This window comes from Acomys russatus, chromosome 17, assembly GCF_903995435.1.
Source record: "Acomys russatus chromosome 17, mAcoRus1.1, whole genome shotgun sequence".
Classification (NCBI taxonomy): Eukaryota; Metazoa; Chordata; class Mammalia; order Rodentia; family Muridae; genus Acomys; species Acomys russatus.
Genome location: NC_067153.1, coordinates 38,147,497 through 38,167,555, shown reverse-complemented (window position 1 = coordinate 38,167,555; position 20,059 = coordinate 38,147,497). Strand labels below are relative to the sequence as shown.

Here is a 20,059-nt window from a genome sequence, read left to right as displayed (position 1 = left end):
CCTAGTGCTGTGTCTTTCTGGCCTCCCCACCTACTCGGAGAGGACCATGGTCAGGTTGCCCAGGCAGGTATCCTCACTTGGTAAGACTCTCACTGCTTGCCTAGTCTCATTAGCTCTGCAGGGCCAGGCCATAAAACCAAAGTAGCACATAGCCCAGCTTCTAAGTTAAGGTCTGAGCATACTCTGGGAGCCATTATGGAGTGTTATCCCAGAGATCTGTACACACTAAGTCTAGTGGGGTCTGAGTGCTGTCCTAACCACCCTGTGTTTGACAGGAGGGTGAGTGAGGGGCAGAGGCTGTGTGGGAGCTGGCTGACTAAAGAGTGGAAGGTTAGGGTAGAGGTGAAGAAGAAAGGTGGATGGGGAATGGCTGTCTTGAAGGTGGGGTTGTCACTAGACAGATGAAGTGATGAGGGTAAGGCTGTAGCTATGATAATAAAAATGCCCTCAATGAAGCCGGGTGGTGGTGGCGCACGCCTTTAATCCTAGCATTCGGGAGGCAGAGGCAGGCGAATCTCTGAGTTCGAGGCCAGCCTGGTATACAGAGTGAGTTTCAGGACAGCCAGGGCTAAACAGAGAAACCCTGCCTCAAACACCCCACCCCCACAAATGCCCATAATGGCAATAGGTCAGCATTAATGAAGATGATATGACGATAGTGGTGATGATAATCTAGACAATTGTGACATTGTGAAGGCACCATTGTGGCAATGGTGACAGCAACAGAGTAATGAAATAATGGGGGAAAGGATGGTAATGGTGATGATTATGACAGTAGTATTGAGGGAGTTAAGGCTGATCGCCCTGTTAGTGATAGTGACAACCCTGATGACAATGTTGATGAAGATGGTAGCAATGATGATGGTGGTTATAAGGATCAGGATGGTAAGTGAGGATAGTGGGCACGGAGAGACCAAGGATGGTGATGATGGCAATGCTGGTGATAGTGGCGATGGTGCTGATGATAACCATAGTAGTGGTGATGGTGACAGTGTTGATGTGATGATGATGATGATGATGATGATGATGATGATAATGGCAGATGTCTTAATCAGTGATAATGGTAAAGTCTCTGATGGTGACAATGGTGGTAATAGTCATGGTGTATTCAGGGTGCTGGTGCTGGTGGTGGTGGTAGCCGTGGTGACATTGACAATGGTCAATGAGGTGGTGCTGTTGATGGTGGTGAGGCTAATGACGGAAATTGCATGGAAATATCACAGGTGTTTTGGGGTGACGTTGAGTGTTAGCATCGATGTCAGGTTGGTGATGGCGACATTTTGTTTTGATAGAGGTAGTATGTTGGCTGGCCAGTGAGGGTGATGAAGATTGTCAGGCTCAGAGGTCCTGAGTGGAGTGGTTACTTCTCCTAGCTCTGGTGCCACATATGAGATGTCAGGAGAAACCAGTTCGTATATGGTAGAAGTTGTCCCTGATGGGTGCTATAGCCTGGCTTGGCCACTCCTCTTTTCACCTGAAGGATGATGAGGAGTTACAAAGGTGCTACAGTTTAGCACTCCAAAGGCCACTGAAGAAACCTGAGTTGGGGGAGGGGGCATGAGTAGGCCAAGCCCAAAACTGGGTCGCTGCCTTGGGATGATTGTAAGCCCTCCTGTGTGGTGGGCTCTCCCTGGATGGGTGTCAATTCCTGGGCACTGGGTCCAGCTCTGGCCACATTCCCCATGAGCTGTGGTCCTGTTCTCTGGGGCTTCCCTAGCAGAGCAGGGAGATGTGGGAAGCCCACACACATTTCTTTTCTTCTCTCAGTCCATGAAAGGTAGATAAGGAGGGTGGGAGGAAGGGAGGAATGGGAGGGGGATTGGTTCACTTGGGAAACAGCTTGAGCTTCCAAGCCATTGTGCTGTGAGAATGAGTCTCCAAGCCAGGCTCCAGCAGCGTGGGAATCTGCTCCCCCTCTCGTTTTATTAATAAAGCTGGGCAGCAGTGTCACTTGGCTCTCCTCATAAACGTGTCACTCCACTGACTAATTCCTTTTTTAATTAGAAACAAGAAAACAAAAGGATTCATCCTTGAAGGCTGGACAACATGGGTTTCACAAGGCTAAACTGTTGTGCCCACCCACTGTCCTGGCATCCCTGCTCCCTTCATCTTCCTGGAGGTCGGGCCCAGCCAAGGGGCCAGGGCAGCAGCAGGTCAAGTCAAGTGGCCTTGCAATCCACTTTGGACAAAGACACTACAGCAGCCACAGCCTCTGGGTGGGTGCGGGTAGCTATGATGGCACCTCTGGTGGAGGCCATAGGTCTACCAACTGTACTCCCTAAACATGGCCCTGGCACTAGTCATATCGGAAGGACAGGCAAGGACCCCATAGCATGATAATTATCTGAGAGACACTGGCATTATCCAGGGACCAGGGTGGGAAACATCTCTGGAATCAGGGATCCTGTGCATGCGGATGGATGAAGCACCCCAAGGGAAAAAAAAGCATGGGCCACAGATCCCCCAAATGACCCTCATTTCCTCACCCTCCCATCAGCTTGCCCATGCTATGTGTCTGCCTGGGGCTGGGGAGGCTTGGTGGCCTGGAACTTTCTCAACAGAAGTCAAGCCTGATCCAGCACAAAGCTGCCTGAGTAACAGCTGAGGTGGCACACACAGAGAAAGGTGTTTCGCGTGTGCATCCTCCCTGCCCTCCTCAGTGCCCGCTGCCACGGCGGTCAAGCCCCACAGTGCTGCAAGCTCTGAGTCATCACAGTGCTACTTCACGGCTGAGGTGAAGCCAACTGGCACACGGGAGCTGGCCTACCCCGTCTCTCTCAATGCTGACAGCAGGGAAGCCCCCTGGACCTAAGGGTCACGACTACAAAGGTGGTGGCGGGTGGCATTGGCAGTACAGATATTGACAGTGGGAGCACTGGTAGGGGGAACAGTGATGGTGTTGTTGGAATTGGCAGTATGGAGCTCAGGGTGGGGGTGAAACTAGGGATGTCAGTGTTGGAGTCAAAGTGGAGGGGGGTGAAGCGGGGACCTGCTTGTGGTCATGGGTGATGCTTGGAGCTGTGGGGACAATAATGGTGAGGTGGTGGCTGGGATGTGGTAGCAGTTGGGGTGGTCACACCATCAGTGAAGGAGGTCACGACTGAGAAGTGCTTGTGAAGGTCATCTGCAATGTCTGCCCAATTTCTAAAAAGTCCCTACGACAGTGGGCTCCTCCCCTATCCTTAGACAGAGAAAGGGCTAGCTAGGTATGGCGGGCTGTTGCTCAACTGGGCCGTTTGGGGCAGACCCTGAACTCAAGGCCAACCTTTCCAGTGAGTTCAAGGATCAAGGATCACCCTTGGTGCCTGAGACCCATCAAAGGGAGAGACCGGCTTGCCTTGCTAGGAAACTACAGGAAGCAGAGAGTCAGTCGACCTGGGAAACTACAGGAAGTGGGGGGCTGGCGGGGGTCAACCTGGCCATCCAGGTGGTCTGCAGCTACACAGCTACCCTGGCTGTGAGTGGTCCACCAGTTTCAAAGCCCAGGACAGAGGCTTGAGAACTCAGCCCAGGTGGCCTGTGGAGGCAGACAGGTTGTCTCAGGAGGAAACATCAGAGGAGGAGGCATCAAAGAAAGATACGGGTTCAGATCCAGTCAGCGCCACCCCTCCTCACCCTACCCCCACCCCTGCACCAGAGAAGGAAAACGGGGGATTCACCATCCAGAAGAGGATAACCATGATTGAAGACCATTAGGGAGGCAGGAGAGAGTGGAGAGGGACACGGCACAGGCTTCCCCTGCCCACCCTGGGCTCTTCTCTGCCAGGCCACCGTCCTCCTCCAGGAAGTCCTTCTGATTTTTGAAATCCCTTGTCTCAGTTTGGACTCTTCCAGAGCACTGTGCTTTGTCCCTATTGGTTCCCCTCTCCCCTTTGTGACAGAATGAGAAAAGTCAGGCACATGCACTGCAGTCATCCTTAGGTATCCTTGGGCGTTAGTCCATGCCCAGATTCAAAGCTCAGACCGTTAAGCCTGTACACAGTCCTTAGGGATTTAAGGGGCTTAGGAACTACTGCCCAGGGCCAGGACCATCGGCTTTTTCTGGGTACAAGTAAACAAATACTTGATACAAGGTCTAATTTGTGCAGGTCTAGGTTTGTTAGAGTCACAAACCTACCAGCGGTAGGGGCAATGTGACCAGTCTCCGGCCTCTCCCCCAGGGCAGGGGCAGAGGAGGTTCAGGTCAGGGTGGGCCCTGGGTGGCGGCAGGCTCAGCGCAGAGCTGCGGTGCTGCTGCGCATAGAGCCTTCCTGCGTGGGGAAGCTCCTTGCTGCGTCATGGCTCAGCTATTCTCAGCCTCTCTCCTTTTATGGTGCCGGAAGCAAGGCGGATGCTGCTGGGCTGGCTCTGGGGAGGTATTTAAATGCAATTACAGGGAACAGCAGGAAAAACGGCAGCCGCCAGGGTGGGGGTGGCAACCTTGGATGCCAACCTCTAACTGGCATGGGCATCTGAACTCTCAGCTCTGGGGGTGTCTGCATGGGCCAGCTGGCAGCAAGCCCCCCAAAACCTGATGGAGGGCTGGTCCTGCATGATCCGTCCCAGTGGGCACACAGGGAGTTGGTGGGTGGGCGTTCAGTCTGGCTAGGGCCCCAGTGGAGCAAAGATGGAGGGGGGTGGCTGCCAGCCTCCCACCTCAGCCCAGCCTTTCACGGCTCCTGCTGATTCTTGGTCCCTACCTCTGCCCCTGCTTCCCAGGTCAGCACAGGATATCTGGATGTAGGGGACCCTGTTAGCCTTTATTCCTGCCCCTCTTGGCAGCCCTAGTTCCTGGGCCTTTTCTCCACACAACAGGAACACCAAACTCGAATCATTTCCTCGTATCCTGGTCCCTTCCCACCCTCTCTATCCTCCTTGTCCTCCTTAGGTGGAAGAGGTCTTGGTCACACTAGGCCCTGGCTGGAGGCTGCTATATTGGCCAGAGTGAGGGAAACCCCGACTTGCCCTGAAACCTGGTTTCTGCTACCCTCCATGTTGTGGCCCCAGTGGACAGAACCCACTTGGGCCACATTGCTGCCCTTGACTCAAAGTATCGCCCCCCCCCATTCATCCAGCAGTCCCTCCTTATCTCTGACTCTTGACTCCTGCATACTTAGAGACCCTGAGCACCTCTGCCCAGGCTGGCAGGCAGCAAAAGGGTGCTATGACTGTGACATATATGGTTACACACAAAACACATTCCCAGACCTGCATGGACACTAAGATTGGCCACTCATGCTCAGGGACTCTGTGGGGACACACACAGGATGGGCCAAGGCTCAGGACTCAACATCTGCTGTCCCTGGGGACCCTTCCTATCGGCACAGAATACAGAATACAGCAGTAGGAAGCCACGTCTTTCTCATTTTTAACACTGAGTTGGTATTTTGTCAACTGAACAAGTGAGTGGAAGCCTCATCGCCACAGGTCCAACCAGCTCTTCCTCACCCTTCACCTTGAAGAAGGGCCCTAGTGGCCACTTAGTACAGATTGCTGGGTTGTGTGAATAAGTGGCATGAAGTCACACAGAGCCTCCAGGAGATGCAAAAGGAGGGTTCCTGCCCACCTCTTTCTAGAGTCTTAGCCGGGCTCCGGCAGGCTATCTGACACAGACCTGAAGGGGCTTCCCCAGGCCTAGCCTGTGCCCCATTTCTACACTCAAACTTGCCTCCTAGCATGCAAGTCCCAAAATCCGTACCTACATTACCCACATGGCGTCTCCTCCCTTGTTCTAGACTGTTCTAGCTTAAACAATAACCATTAGAGGGGCTAACCTGCTTCCTGCAATATGAATCCCTAGGGAGGAAATGCTGAGTGTTCTTTGCTAAGTTCTGAGGCTCTGAGCAAGGCCGCCCACTGCTGTTGACAAGTTGCAGAGGACGGAAGCACAAGCTAGAATCACAGCAGAGGACCACCAGTGGGGAAACTGAGGCCAGGGAAGAGGTAGGGCCTTAGGGAGACATACTCACCTTCACATAGCACAAGGACTACATGTTTTACATAACGACTCTAGGAGCCTAGAGCTCTCCCTCAGACCTCCCTCTATCCCCGTTCCTTCCCTGCCTCTATCCTTATGTGGCTTGGGTAGGTTTCTGGCCCTCTCTGTACCTCTGTCTCCCTTATGAATAATGGTTGGGCTCAGTGAGGAGTACAGGTCTCTTGAGGACAGACTCCCACAAACCTGTGTCCTTGTCCACTGCCAGGTGGGCAGTGGGAAATGCCTGGGGCACAGGTAGCGTCAAGACCTTGCAGAGTCTGTGGAAAAATACCAGGTTTCCTTAGAGGCTGGACTGGAGGAGCTGAGGCAGGAGGCAGGAGGGAGAAGGGAGGAGGGAGGAGGGAAGAGAGAAGAGGGAGGAGGGTCTGGTGTGTGGGGGCCCTGAACGAAGAACAGGCTGCCTTGCCTGTTCCAGGGACAAGGATGTAGCACACAGCCTGCTAGACGGAAGAGGAAGGAAGGAAGGAAGGGGGGTGGGGAGGGGCAGAGAGAACATGTTCTTGTGGCTCAGGAAGGAAGGCTGCTGGAAAGGGAGCGGAGCTCTGGGCCCTGGGGAGAACACCTCAGTCTCTCAGGGCCGCAGGCTCTGGCTCCAGTTCTTCCCCCATGCCCTAGCCTGCCTCTGTTACTGGCTAGCTCAGTGGTCTGAGGCAGATCCCTCACCTTCCAGAGACCCATGTGGACACTAAGTGAGAATGCCTTTGTGGGAAAATTAACAGCAGCCCTATCTTTCCCAGCTTCCCCACCATCTCCTTCACTCTCAGCCCCCAAACCACTGTGTGTCCTTGTTTCCTCAGTGGGAGGTTGAGACCCTCAACTCTCAGCTCCTGAAGCTGTCATCACCAGCCACGATGGTGTCCAGAGACTGGCTATGGGGGTGACCGGAAGTCATTCAGCCAGCAGAAGGCTGGTGGGAGGGCCAGGTGTCCTCCCTCCTGCTGGTGGCTCATTCATATGTCAGCTCAGCTTGAGCTTACTGGGCCTTAAGACTCAGTAGGCAGTGGCTTTAGGAACCCCACAGAGCCTCCAGGGGTCCCTTCTCCCTTCTCCTGTCCCATGCTGACACCAACAGCCTTAGGCTTGGTGGAGCTTTGTTCCCCCCACTGCCACAGAGGCAAAGGTGAGGCCAGGTGATTAGAAGGGGAGGTGGAAAGGCTCCCCCCTTTCTCTTTCTTAGATACATGTCAGATGACTGCTCTGGGCCCTTATTTTCAGGTGCAGACCTGGATGGAGTTGGACAGGGTACCAGGACATCAGCCAGGAGCCAGGAGCCAGGACCTCTGGTCTAAACAGCAAAGGACATCTGTGCAAAGTGGGTGGCAGGAGGCACCTGGGCCTGGGGCTAGGTAGGAGTTCCTTCAGCTAAGCCAATCAGAGGGCAGAAGCCTATAACCTCACCAGTGCCACACAGATGAGAGGTCTGTGGGCAACCAATCAGACAGCCTGCTATGTCTGTCTTTGCTGCCCTGACTTCTGGCTCCATAAGGAAGGAGGTCCCATATCCTATAAGGGGGGGGGGCGGGGGGGGGGGGATGATCAAGGTGTGTGTGTGTGTGTGTGTGTGTGTGTGTGTGTGTGTGTGTGTGTATGTGTGTTTTCACGGGTACAGACATGCGCTGGTATGATCACAATATACCTTTGTGTGCAGATACAGGGATGGCTCTAAGCTCTGTCCTTGAAGGAGCTACCCTCTTACCCTCATTACTAATGGATGTCAACTGTCCAGCCTTAGAGAAAACATCTGCTGGGAAGACCCCCTGGCCAGACAGAGACAGCTGTGCCCTACAGCAGCCATGAAGAGACTTCAAAGATATCCTATGAGGGACAAGGAGGAGACTTACTGGATCCTAATTCCTGCCAGGAATCTCCGGTGGGGTGGGGGTGGGGCAGAGGGGAGTAGAACAGTGCTAGAGGCTGCAGAGAGAGAGGCAGGATAGGAGGCTAAAGGACACTCCCTGGATACATATCAGGACATACTCTCACTGACATATCGGGATGAGAGCCTCATCCTGGACCAGGCAGCTTAGCATGACAGCATCACAAAGTGAAGACTGTGAGGGCAGAGTCCAGGGTATCTGGAGTCCTGGGGAGCAAAAGGCGGGACCAATGGGGGTTGGGGCTGGGGGTTGGGGCTCCAGAACCAAGGTCACCTGGATCTTAGCACTCTAAGGATTCACCCAGGCCCACCCCCACCCCCCTTCCCCGAGGTCTCCTGCTTTTCATCAGGCAGCTTGGCTTTGATAAACGCCAGGTCCTTTCCTAGCACAGGCCCAGCACCCAGCCTCCCTAGATCCGTCCCCAACCTTCAAGGGGGCTGTGGGTGGCACCGATAGGCCCTCTTGTGGGCAGGATCAGTGTGAGGGAAGGACTAACTGGAGGAGTGTGGGTTAGAAGTCCCCCTCCCTGGAGGCAGGGAGCCAGCCTGGCCGCTGTTCCAGCAGCAGATTGTAGCCCCAAGGCTGCAGCGGGGGCGTTGCTGAGGGTTTCTGGAGTGATAATTGGGCAGCGATTAGGTGTTCCCAGAGGAGCAGTGGCTGTAGCCTGTTCCTGTCACCTGTCACTGGGCTCCTGTGATCACAGCTTCTGAAGACCTTGAAGGAAGAAGCAGGGCTCCATGTGCCCCGTCACCCCACTGGGGCTCAGAGTAGCGTCTTAGGGACAGTGTCCTGAATGGACTGCCCTCTATGGGAATGGGGGGTGAGGTGGCCGGATGGGCCATAGAACCTCAGCATTGGAAACTTCCACACTACTTGGACCCAATTCCCTCACAAATAGAGGATGGAGGATATGGGTTGTTAGGCTACAGTGCAGCTCATGGTGTCTGCCAGCCTTGCTACCACCAGGCTGTTTGCTCATCCCCAGCCTCACCACTTCAGGGGGCTGCCCACTAGCTTCTGCTGTGGGTGCCTAGAGGCTGACTCTGCCCACCAAAGGGCTGCCGCTGCTGGCACACTTACATGTGTGCAGACAGCATGGGGTCCAGCTGACTCCTCAGCCTGACCCCATGGCACAGGACCTTGGCCAGTTACTTCCAGACTCAGCTTCCAGTCCCCAGGAATCCTCCATAGGGAGACCCTAGCTGGTCCCTATTCTAGCAATTTCTCTGCCTGGTTCCTCTCCCTGCGGTGGTGCCCCTCTGCCTGCCTTCTGCGTCCGCCTACTCACCTCTAATTAGAAATGCCAGGAGAGCCATTTTGGGAGAGGTTTTTTTCCCCCCAGAAAGACATTCCCCTCAGGGATGGAAGCCCCATGGGGGGAAGGAAGAGACAGTTTGACTCTAAGAGAGGCAGGGCACCCCAAGACTTCCTGAGAGCAGGGGAGGGGCTCTGAAGGGTACAAACTTAAGGGGTTTCTGTAGGTGAACAAGAGTGGGATGGGGGGTTGAGGTATCAGTATGTGTGGATTACAAGTGGGGGCCACTAGTGTGTGTGGAAGGCTGTGAGTGGGGGGCATGAGCGTACATAGAAGGCTGTGAGTGGGGGGCATGAGTGTACATGGAAGGCTGTGAGTGGGGGGTCTGAGTCTGCATGAAGGGCTGTGAGTGGGGGTACTAGTGTTCACATAGGGATGTGATTGGGAGCATGAGACTCCATAGAGGGCTGCGAGTGGGGGGGGCATGAGTGTATATAGAGGGCTGTGAGTGGGGGGGCATGAGTGTACATGGAAGGCTGTGAGTAGGCTAAATGTTGAGGGGGCTATGAGTGTTGAGTGTATATGCACAAATGTGAGAGAGGGGGAGCTGGCGGAGAGGGAAGAGTATTCTTGCTGGCGCCACATGTCTGTGGGCTCCTGCAGGCTTCTGCAGTGGGCAGTGATACGTCCCCAGGTAACATCAGAGGACGGGAGACCCAGACCCGTGTATGTAGCTTGGAGTAAGCGAAGAAGGATGACCTCCCCCACTGCAGCACAGCGCTGTTGCCAGGGAATCGGAAAGGCCTCCCTCTAGAGGGAATCTCAGCTTCCGGAGCCCCACTCCTTATATGGTATCTTGCTTTTTCTCTGCCAGCTCCTTCTCCTCTTCCCCTCTTCCCCCTCCTCCCTCCCTCCTTCCTCCAGTCTAACCTCTTAGAAGTCTTGAAGCTCTTGGTCCAGTTCTAGCTGTGTCCTGGGGGGCTTCAGAGCTCAGCAATGTTGTCTGCACCTCCTGCTACCTACCGCCTATGCCATAGCCCAGTGTCCACACAGCTACCTACCCCCTATGCCATAGCCCACAGTGTCCACGCAGCTACCTACCCCCTATGCCATAGCCCAGTGTCCACGCAGCTACCTACCCCCTATGCCATAGCCCACAGTGTCCATGCAGCTACCTACCCCCTATGCCATAGCCCAGTGTCCACACAGCTACCTACCCCCTATGCCATAGCCCACAGTGTCCACGCAGCTTCCAGGGTTATATCTGCTTCAGGGCACTGCAGTCCTGTTCAGCCACTGACACATAGACAGGGTCACTCAGTCTCCATAAACACACCAATGCAGGGGCCCAGAAAACTTGCCTCAGTGGAGCTCCCTAGGTTGGGAAGGAGGTGTGTGTGTGTGTGTGTGTGTGTGTGTGTGTGTGTGTGTGTGTGTGTGTGTGTGTGTATGTGTGTGTGTCTGAAGTGAGAGGTTCCCACCAGGCTCTTCTGAGGTTGTATTCTGTGTAGTCAAATTGGGCAGGGGTCAGGGATATAGTATCCAGCTGCCCCCTAAGGAAAGAGATCATGAGACCCTGGGGGCAAACATCAGGTAATAACCTGCCTTAGCCTCATCTTTGCTTCCCAAGACTAGGTAGAGGAGGGTGTCTCTGGTCCCCATGATCCCTCTAGTCCCCCAGCTCCCGGTGGGAGGCGCGCAGCAGAGCACATTAGTCACTCGGGGCTATGAAGGGGCGGGTCCTTGCGGGCATCCGCGGGAGAGAAGCGAGTAGGCGCGAGGGAGGCGGGGCCTGCGGCAGGAGAAAGCGCGGGCGGGCGCTGGCGCGGAGCCTCGGCGCGGCCAATGAGAGCCAGGGCTCGGCGAGCTGCCGCCCACGGGACCCCCGCGCTGCATAAAGAGCCGCAGCCGCCGGCTCCAGCGCAGTGCTCCGGTGAGTAGTCCTCAGGCGATCACAGTCTCAGGGCCTCACGAGCCTCAGCGGCGGAGCGCCTGCCACACTCGCTAAGCTCCGCGGACCACCCCACCGCGCACCTGCTACTGCCGCTTTGCGCCCGCTGCGGCCGCCGGCTCTGCTCCCTTCCCGCTTCTGCCTCGGAGGAGTTCTTAACCGGTCCGGAGCCGCAGCACAGGCGAGGAGATGGAGCTGGACCATATGACGACCGGCGGCCTCCACGCCTACCCTGCCCAGAGGGGTGGGCCGGCCGCCAAGCCCAATGTGATTCTGCAGATTGGTAAGTGCAGAGCTGAGATGCTGGAGCACGTGCGGAGGACCCACCGGCACCTGCTGACCGAAGTGTCCAAGCAGGTGGAGCGAGAGCTGAAAGGGTTGCACAGGTCGGTGGGCAAGCTGGAGACCAACTTGGACGGCTACGTGCCCACTGGAGACTCCCAGCGCTGGAAAAAGTCCATCAAGGCCTGTCTGTGCCGCTGCCAGGAGACCATCGCCAACCTGGAGCGCTGGGTCAAGCGTGAGATGCACGTGTGGAGGGAGGTCTTCTACCGTCTGGAGAGGTGGGCCGACCGCCTGGAGTCCATGGGCGGCAAGTACCCTGTGGGCAGCGAGCCGGCCCGCCACACTGTCTCTGTTGGTGTGGGGGGTCCAGAGCCCTACTGCCAGGAAGCTGATGGCTATGACTACACTGTCAGCCCCTATGCCATCACCCCGCCACCTGCCGCGGGAGAGCTGCCTGAACAGGAGTCAGTGGAGGCCCAGCAGTACCAGTCTTGGGGGCCAGGTGAGGATGGGCAACCAAGCCCTGGCGTGGATACACAGATCTTCGAGGACCCACGGGAGTTCCTGAGCCACCTAGAAGAGTACCTGCGGCAGGTGGGTGGCTCCGAAGAATACTGGCTGTCCCAGATCCAGAACCACATGAATGGGCCAGCCAAGAAGTGGTGGGAGTTCAAGCAGGGCTCGGTGAAGAACTGGGTGGAGTTCAAGAAGGAGTTTCTGCAGTACAGCGAGGGCACGCTCTCCCGTGAAGCCATCCAGAGGGAGCTGGACCTGCCACAGAAGCAGGGTGAGCCACTTGACCAGTTCCTGTGGCGCAAGCGGGACCTGTACCAGACACTGTATGTGGACGCTGAGGAGGAGGAGATCATCCAGTATGTGGTGGGCACCCTGCAGCCCAAGCTCAAGCGCTTTCTGCGCCACCCACTCCCCAAGACACTGGAGCAGCTCATCCAGAGGGGCATGGAAGTGCAGGACGGCCTGGAGCAGGCAGCTGAGCCTTCGGGCACCCCGCTGCCCACAGAGGATGAGACCGAAGCCCTCACACCTGCTCTTACCAACGAGTCAGTAGCCAGTGACAGGACCCAGCCTGAATAGAGGGGGCCAGCCCAGGGTCCCCAGCCTGCCTGCCACACCCAGCTTGTGGCTTTTGCCAACTAGGACTTGAGCTGGGGCTGACTCCCAAAGGGACGTCCAGCCAGACATCTACCCTCCCACTGGCCTGACTCACAAGACAACTGCTACACAGCCATGCTACTTGGACCGAACATCAAGAAACCCCTCTCCCATAGGGTTCTCACCTGCCACCTACCCCTCACCTGTCTGCAATGGCCCTGGCCCCAGCCCCACTGGTCTCACTCACCCTCTACACTCTCAGAACCATCCCAGAACACCTTGGGCTTCCTCATTCTGCTCCAGTGCCCAGGGGCCCCTTTCGGTAATCTAATCAGGAAACCCAAGTGTCTGGGCGCAAAGAACAGTAGGCACCACACCCAGGAACATCCCAGGGCAGACGCTAAAGCAGAATCCACGGTGCTGAAGGAACCTTAACTTCCCCGGGGGTGCAGCCCACTCCTACAGACACAGCAGCAGATCCAGCTGGTACGCTAGCTACCTCCCAGAGCAACTGGCCAGACTTGGGCAGCATAGCTCCCCTCCCGTGGGTGAGCTGAAGCCGCAGATGCAGCTGAAGTAGCAGACCTGACATCCCAGCACCTCCTGGCCTCCAGGTGAGTCCTGCCCCATGTGTCTTAAGAGTTTGGGGACAGAACCAGACCCACTTTCCAAGAAGCCTTGCAAGGCTTCCTTAGCAGATTAGCTGCAGGGATGGAGTGCAGTGGCATCGGGGTGGGTGGGCGCTGTTGGAGGTAGGCACTGGTACTCCACGGACTAACGAGAGGGCTGAGGTGGGGGCAGTACTGGGGGAATTTGCAAAGCCAGCTCACAGGGACCCTGTCATTTCTCACCCCAGCAGTGATTCATACCAGCGAAGAGAAGCAGAGCTCAGTTCCATGACTCAGCCATGACAGGCAGAGGGTCCCAGAGGGGCCAAGTCCTCACACCCAGCTGAGGCAGCAGCTGGAACCGGCAGAGCCAGGAGAATGACACCAGGTAAGGCAGTCCTGCCTCCTGTCCTGACCAAGCCCCAGATCCCAGCCACTCTCCAGATCTCTGGGTTTTATCTGAGAAGTCCTGTCAGGTCCCAGGGGGGTACCAGCTGGGAGCAGGGTAACCTACTGTCCCTCCCAGATCTAGGGATGAGCAGTTCTCTAATCCATCTTGCTGCTTCCTGTCTCCTCCAGGTCTCAAGGCTGCGGCGAAGTCTTTGCTGCCATGTCTGCAATGGGTACCACCACGGCACCAGCACCATCCCCTCCTCCCTCGAAGCTGCCTACACAGAAGCTCCAAGATGCTCTCAAGGCAGAGAAAACATGATTACAGAGAGGAGGCCCCTGGCAGAGGGCAGCACCCCAGCTCAGCCTGAGAGCAGGAGATGAAGTCGTCCAGCGTGGAACCAGGGTCTGCCATGATACCCATGCCGCTGGCTACTAGCTGCCCGCCGGGAGCCACTGCAGCTTGAGCAGGGTCTGTACCCCTGGCCCTTTTAGGCCAGAGCCCAGCTCGCTGCGTGGCCATTGGCCCCCTGCCAGAACCTTGCAGGAGCCTTAAGGCTTGGGCCCCCAGCCCAGCCTGCCCTTCCCTGCTGTGCCCTGCCGGTTGGTCCAAGCCCAGTCCCAGGAGATCCCAGGCCTTCGCTCCTGGGCTGTTCCAGGCACTTCCCTATCCTGCTCTGCTATTGCCAGGCCAAACCCCATCCATGCTCCAGCACCAACTGCCTTGTGCTGGTAGATGCTTGTGTCTGCAGTCCGAGTAGGCCTTGTTGGAGTTCCTCCGTCTGCCTGCTACACTGGTGTGTTCTGAGACAACTTCCACTGATGTTCCGACAGATCCTCTGCCCTGTGCCCCTGCCATTCCCCCACAGGTTTATTTTTGCACATAAGCCATGGCCCATATTCATTTGACTGGCACCAGGTGCAGGGAGGTCCTGGGGACTAGGGCAACCCTGGAGATCTCAAGAGAGTGTGGCCTATTCCCACCAAGCCTTGACTATCCAGCCAGACCATTTGCCCATGCCATCTTACCTCGAAGACAGATATATAAGATTTTGTTAATAAAACTATGAAACTTCTTGGAGTATGTGCCATTTCTCTAGGGTGTGGGCTGGGCTGAAGAAGGACCTCAGAGGCAGTTCACCTGGAGGTGACTGCTCAAGGAGGTGGAGGAACACTGCCTATGGACCCAAGAGAAACTTCTTAAGTCTGCAGTCCTTGGCCCAAGAGGCTCTCAGGGTCCCCAGAGGCTTACTCCATGGCCTTGAAGCCTGGGTCAGCCCTGGCTCCTGACCAGGAGGGTTTGTTAACCCTGAACAAGAGACAGGCCCTTGAATCCCCCCTGCTGTAAGGGATCTCTCCTGCAGAGTTGGGCTCACCCAGCCTGCTCAGCCTGGGGGCTGGGGACAGGGTCACTGCCCTGTCTAAAGGGTAGCACGTGCCATCTCTCTGGCCTTCCATTTTATCTGCAGAGTGATAAACCTATCTCTTAACTGTATCCAGACCTGGGCTCAAGACCTTGGAAATAACTTGTTCAAGGTCACTGTCTGTGGACAGTGCCAGGTTACTGAGAGGGGGAGGAGGTGGACTTCAAGGGGTTCAAACCCCGTACCAGGCAGACCACAGTGAGTAGGGTCAGCAGGAGACAGGGAGAAAATGGTGGATAGGAACTATCTGATTGACAGGCCATACTATCCTAGTCTAATTAAGTCCATAGACAGCTGGAACTCTAGTGTCCATGGGAGAGCACTTCTTACTAGACTGGAGGCCTTAGCTTTGCCATTGGCTTTTCAGATCACACACACACGCACACACGCACACGTACACACAATCCCTAGCTTTCAATATGCCTGTGGGACACCTTTGGAACACCCCAGAATTAGAATTTGAATGATCAGTGGGCCAATAGGTTGTCACAAGTGTCATGGTCATCTGCAGATGCCCACTGCCCCATCTGCTGGGGTTCTGCTTCCTGGAGCCCTGGGCAGGGTAGCCGGGCTAGGCAGGAATGGCATCAGCCTAGCCCAGCCCGGCCCAGCCCAGCCCGGCCCAGCCTGGGAAAAGCTGCACCTGCTGGTGCCTGGAAGCAGCACAGCACCTGCCCAGGGGAAGGATAAAGCCTGCCAGACTCAGAGCAGAGGCCTGGGAGGCAGGTTACAGATGGAAAGGAGGGAGCCACCTGCTGCCAGGAAGTGTCGTCACCCTCTGCGGGGCCAGCAGGAGCCGCCAGTGCCAGGGAAAATGAAAGACTGCCTCTGCCCTTTCTCTCCTCTGTTTCTTTTAAATACTGAAACTGCTGACAAGAGGGAGGGACCTTGGCAGAGGCAGAGGCGGGTGCCACCACAGAGAAAGGTCGCTTTCTCTTGCTCCCACACTATTGCTCCCAGGAACCTGGGACCAGACATGGCTTTCCTTTTAATAAGTTGCCACTGTGATTGACAGGTTCTCTAAACACAAGCAATTTGAGACACAGTTCTGTGTTTCTGTACCCAAGGAAACAGGCAAAAGGCCCCACATAGGGTGTGGCAAGGGGGTGGAAGGTCCCAGCCCATTCTCTCTTTCTCATCTCCCCCGCACTGTGTACTTCACCAGCCCTGGCTGTACTAACCCACTGGGGATCATGGGTCACTTAGTCCTCTAACAGTAGGGCAGGGAAACTGAGGCAGAGAGGGCTGTGCGTGCCTCGGCTTTGGAACTGAGCTAGACCAGTCACAGGGGCTCCAGGATGCTCCTTGGCCTTATCCTGTACATCCAGTTCAACAGGACTCTTGGTCATATCCCAAGGTCAGGGCCTTTCTCTGGTATCAAGTCTGGCTCACCCCATGCTGGAACAGAAGATGGCTTTAGTGAGTAAGGCCTGTGACAGGAGCAGGTATGAGGCCTCTGCCTCCTGTAGATGCTGAAGAATGTGGAAGAGATGAAGGACACCGTTTCAAATGGACAAGGAAGGCAAAAAGAGGCCAGCTTTGGGCATGGAGAGAGTGAGCCCAGCCTCCTTGGAGTCAGGGCTTAGTCCCAGCTAGGAAGGAGACAGGAAGCCATCCCAAGAGGCAAGGTACACACTGTAGGCTCAACTTTCTTAACAAATATATTTTATTATAAATTTATGAACAGAGCATACCTCACTTACAACCCGACTAACCCAAACAATAGGAAAAGGAGATTAAAGAACACAATGATGAAACCTTAAGGATATCAGTTCCAAGGAACGATTCTCCTGGTGTAGTCAGCAGGCCCTCAGCAAACCCGCAGTTCAACCAAGGTTGCTGCTGGAACCTGGAACAGCAGCTGAGGTCCAGAGCCTCAGCCGGAGCCCAAAGCCTTGAAGCTTTCCCTGGAGCAGTTCTCTCTAGGAGCATCTCTCGAAGTGCAGGGATGAACAGCCAAAACAACCCCAAGTCCTCTCTCTCAAGCCTCTTATTTTGGGTATATATATATATCTTTCTTGTTTTGTTTTTTGTTTTTTGAGACAGGGTTTCTCTGTGTAGCCTTGACTATTCTGGACTCGCTTTGTAGACCAGGCTGGCCTCGAACTCACAGCAATCCGCCTGCCTCTGCCTCCCGAGTGCTATATATATCTCCTCTCAGAGTCTCTACTAGGATATTTTCAGCTGGCAGCCTCCAAGCTCCCCCACGAAGTGGTTCAACGTCTAAGGGGACAAGAATCCTGCTCTCACTAGTCTGTTCTCCATCCCACACTTGTGATCAACACAGAAACATGTTAATCTCTCCTACAGCACCCCTGACCCTGTCCAACCTAGCCCCTCCCCCCCTCGTCTTACTCTCTCTCTCCATGGAGCAAGGAGCCTGACTGCAGATGACCTACATCCTGCCCTCGAGGTATAGACTGCATTTGAGGCTAAGTTTCAGTGGCCTGGCCCAGTCCCCATTCCCCTTTCCAAGCCACAGAGTCTTGGAGTGCTTCTTTCTCAGTAGTTATAGTGGCTTTTTTTTTTTTTTTTTTTTTTTTGGTATTAGCACAAGGTAGATGGCCACATAGGGCTTAAGGTGAGAAAGATAGGAAAGAAGGGAGGGCCAAGCAGCCTGAGAATGGGAGAGGAGGGGGAAAGCGGGGAGGTCTAGGCTCCAGGCTGAGGGATTTGTCTGGGGCCAACAGCAGGCATGCTTTCCTTTTGTCCCCACTCTGCTGGAGCCTCTCAGGATACCCTGCCAGGTGTTCCTATCCTCAGAATGAGCCCAGGACAACCCCACTTAAGACTGTCTACGTGCCTTTCAAGCAGAGCCAAGGGACACTCAGAGACCAACCTCGGGGCTGGTCATAATGGACACCACAAGCCAGTGGAGGAGAATTAGCAGCTGTGCCACTGTGACCAGCCCTCCCTCTCGTTCCCCCCCCCCCCAGGCCTCAGGAAACCCACTAGTCACTGTGGAGGAGGAGGCTCCATCACCAGTCACCTCCAGGTGCCCAGGATGACTCCCACACCTGTTTCCATAGTCAGTAGTCAGTGAGTTCCTATAGCACCCCCACCTCCCTCACCCCCCCTGTGCACACAAAGCGACACCTATTTCTTCTTCTGAGTTTCAACAGCCATGATTATTTTCAGGGTTAGGCAAGTTCCATTTGCCCTGTGCTTGGAAAGTGAATGGAAAACATTTTCTGAGAAAATGAGTGACCAGTACTAGCCAAACCTGGGCTTGTACACTGTCATATGACTTTCCCACTTCCTCTTCTCACTTCCTTCTTCCCTGGGGAACTAAGGCTGGATTCCCTGACACAGGATGAGATCAGCAGAGCCCCCAAAACAGGAAGATGTATCAGAAGAACCCCAGTTACACTGCCCTGGCCTGTGACTGGGACCCAGATCTGGACCACAGGCTCCAGGCTTTTACAGCCAGCCTAGAGGGACCTGTTAAAAACCCACCTTGTCTCCAGCAGGGGTGTGGCAGACACTCAGTGTCATGGGAGGCATCACAGCCAGCAGCTAAAGGTTTCCTCTTGCCTCAAGAAGTTAACTCCAAGGTACCCTCTGTGCCAGGAACCTGTCTCGGAGGAGCCACGGCCTTGCCTTCTTGCTGCATCGATTCCTCTCTCTCTCAGGTGGCCCTGGCCTGGGCTCTGCTTTCCAAAAATCTCAGAGAGCCCAAGGCAGGAAGCAGTGAATCTAGACTGGCACCATCTCTCTCCCAGGCCAGCATCTTCCCACACAGACAGTCTCCTGTCCTTCCACCATGGAGACCTACCTTCCTCAAGGGCAAGACACTTCTTGTCATTGCACACATGGCGATTTGGTACCCACTGGCCCCTTCAGCGAGGACATGTGTGCGAGCTTGCTGCGGCTACCCCACCAGGGGCTCCTCCCACTGCTCCACATGTCCACACGAAGCTGGCGACAGGTCTCACCCCAACTGCAGTGTGGTCAGTTGCTGTCCTACTTCTGATGTCATGTCCAAGACACATTCAGAATGCCAAGCTTGTTGGGTCCCTGCTACTGAAGTCTTGTTGTCTGGCCATACCTCCCAAGCTTCCCTGTGTGTACCCTTATAAACTTGACTTCATGTGTGGGACACGGCAAAAGTCAGGGGCTGAGCTTGCAGTGGTTCCGCCGAGTCAGAACTGTTCAGATAGGCCAAAGACAGGGCTGTCCCTGAGGTAACCTGCCCACTCCCACTGACCCTTGGCCTCCAGCCACCTACGGAGCCCATCCATGGGCTACCTGCTCATGACTCCCACTTCTACCTGGCTATTTTCTACCTCTGACAGGAAGAGATGAGGACTCTCAGCTGCCTCTTCTCTTCCGGTTTGTCTCTATCTCCTCTTCAGGGGCTCTCCCACGCCTGCCAGAGCTCCCCACTTGTGCCCTAGTTTCAAAGGCACTGGGTGGCATACATTAGCCTGCTTCCTTTGGGAAGAAGGCCAGGCATACACTTGGGTATTGAGGGCCCCTATGTGGGGGAAGCAGGCATCCTCTGGCCAGAAGTCCCCCGCATCTGTCTGGAGTGACTCCCAGAGCTGAAATGTCCACGCCTTCTGTGGATGGGGAAACTGAGGCCAAAGAGAGATGAGGAGTTGACAGGTGAACCACAGGGCATCCTCCTGTCTGTCCTTCCTTGGGCCCTACCTCCTGGGCCCATACAGTCCAAACCAACAGCCCTTCTGGACCTACTTCAGAATGACCCCCATCCAGACCACCACAGGAAACCCTAGTGCCAAGCCACTCCCGACTCCAGGACCTTAATAGGAAGAGCCTGGCCTTTGCTGAATGTTGGCAGACTCATTATGGCCATCCTACAAGCTGGCTGGCCTACACCATCATGGGCACCCAGTCTGCATAGTTGGGCTTGCTTTCACCACACACCAGCTCTTAAGAGCTCCATAGTCTGCTTCCAAAGCCTCCTCACTCTCCCTGATGCTCTGCAGTCATAAACGCCCGGGTACTTCTGTCTCCGTCATCTGCTCGTTGGGGTGAGAACAGTGGCCTCAGACTGTACCTTCCTCGGGGTACTTGTCCATGAAGCAAGGCTCAGACTTGAGTCTCTCCACTTTAAGGGCTGGGACCACATCTTGCTGACAACAGTAAACAGCCTCCATCTGCCAGCGTGTTAGGAAACACAAACCGATCAACTATTTATGCCCCCAAAGAATTG

General features: G+C 55.3%; 1 protein-coding gene across 2 annotated transcripts; it reads left to right on the top strand.

The window, feature by feature from the left end:
- Positions 1-11,020: 11,020 nt before the first annotated feature.
- Arc (activity regulated cytoskeleton associated protein) lies at positions 11,021-14,548 on the top strand. Of its 2 annotated transcripts, none has more exons than XM_051159727.1 (3): positions 11,021-13,072; positions 13,318-13,454; positions 13,646-14,548. In XM_051159727.1, the coding sequence occupies exon 1, from the start codon at positions 11,250-11,252 to the stop codon at positions 12,438-12,440; it is 1,191 nt and encodes a 396-aa protein (XP_051015684.1). In that variant the 5' UTR covers positions 11,021-11,249; the 3' UTR covers positions 12,441-13,072; positions 13,318-13,454; positions 13,646-14,548. The 2 variants fall into 2 exon arrangements, with proteins under 2 accessions (XP_051015684.1, XP_051015683.1); XM_051159726.1 differs by having other exon boundaries at positions 13,315-13,454.
- The last annotated feature ends 5,511 nt before the right edge of the window (positions 14,549-20,059 follow it).

Bases quoted from the DNA above. Each gene is read 5' to 3' on its own strand.
- Arc (XM_051159727.1), top strand. From the start codon at position 11,250: ATGGAGCTGGACCATATGACGACCGGCGGCCTCCACGCCTACCCTGCC.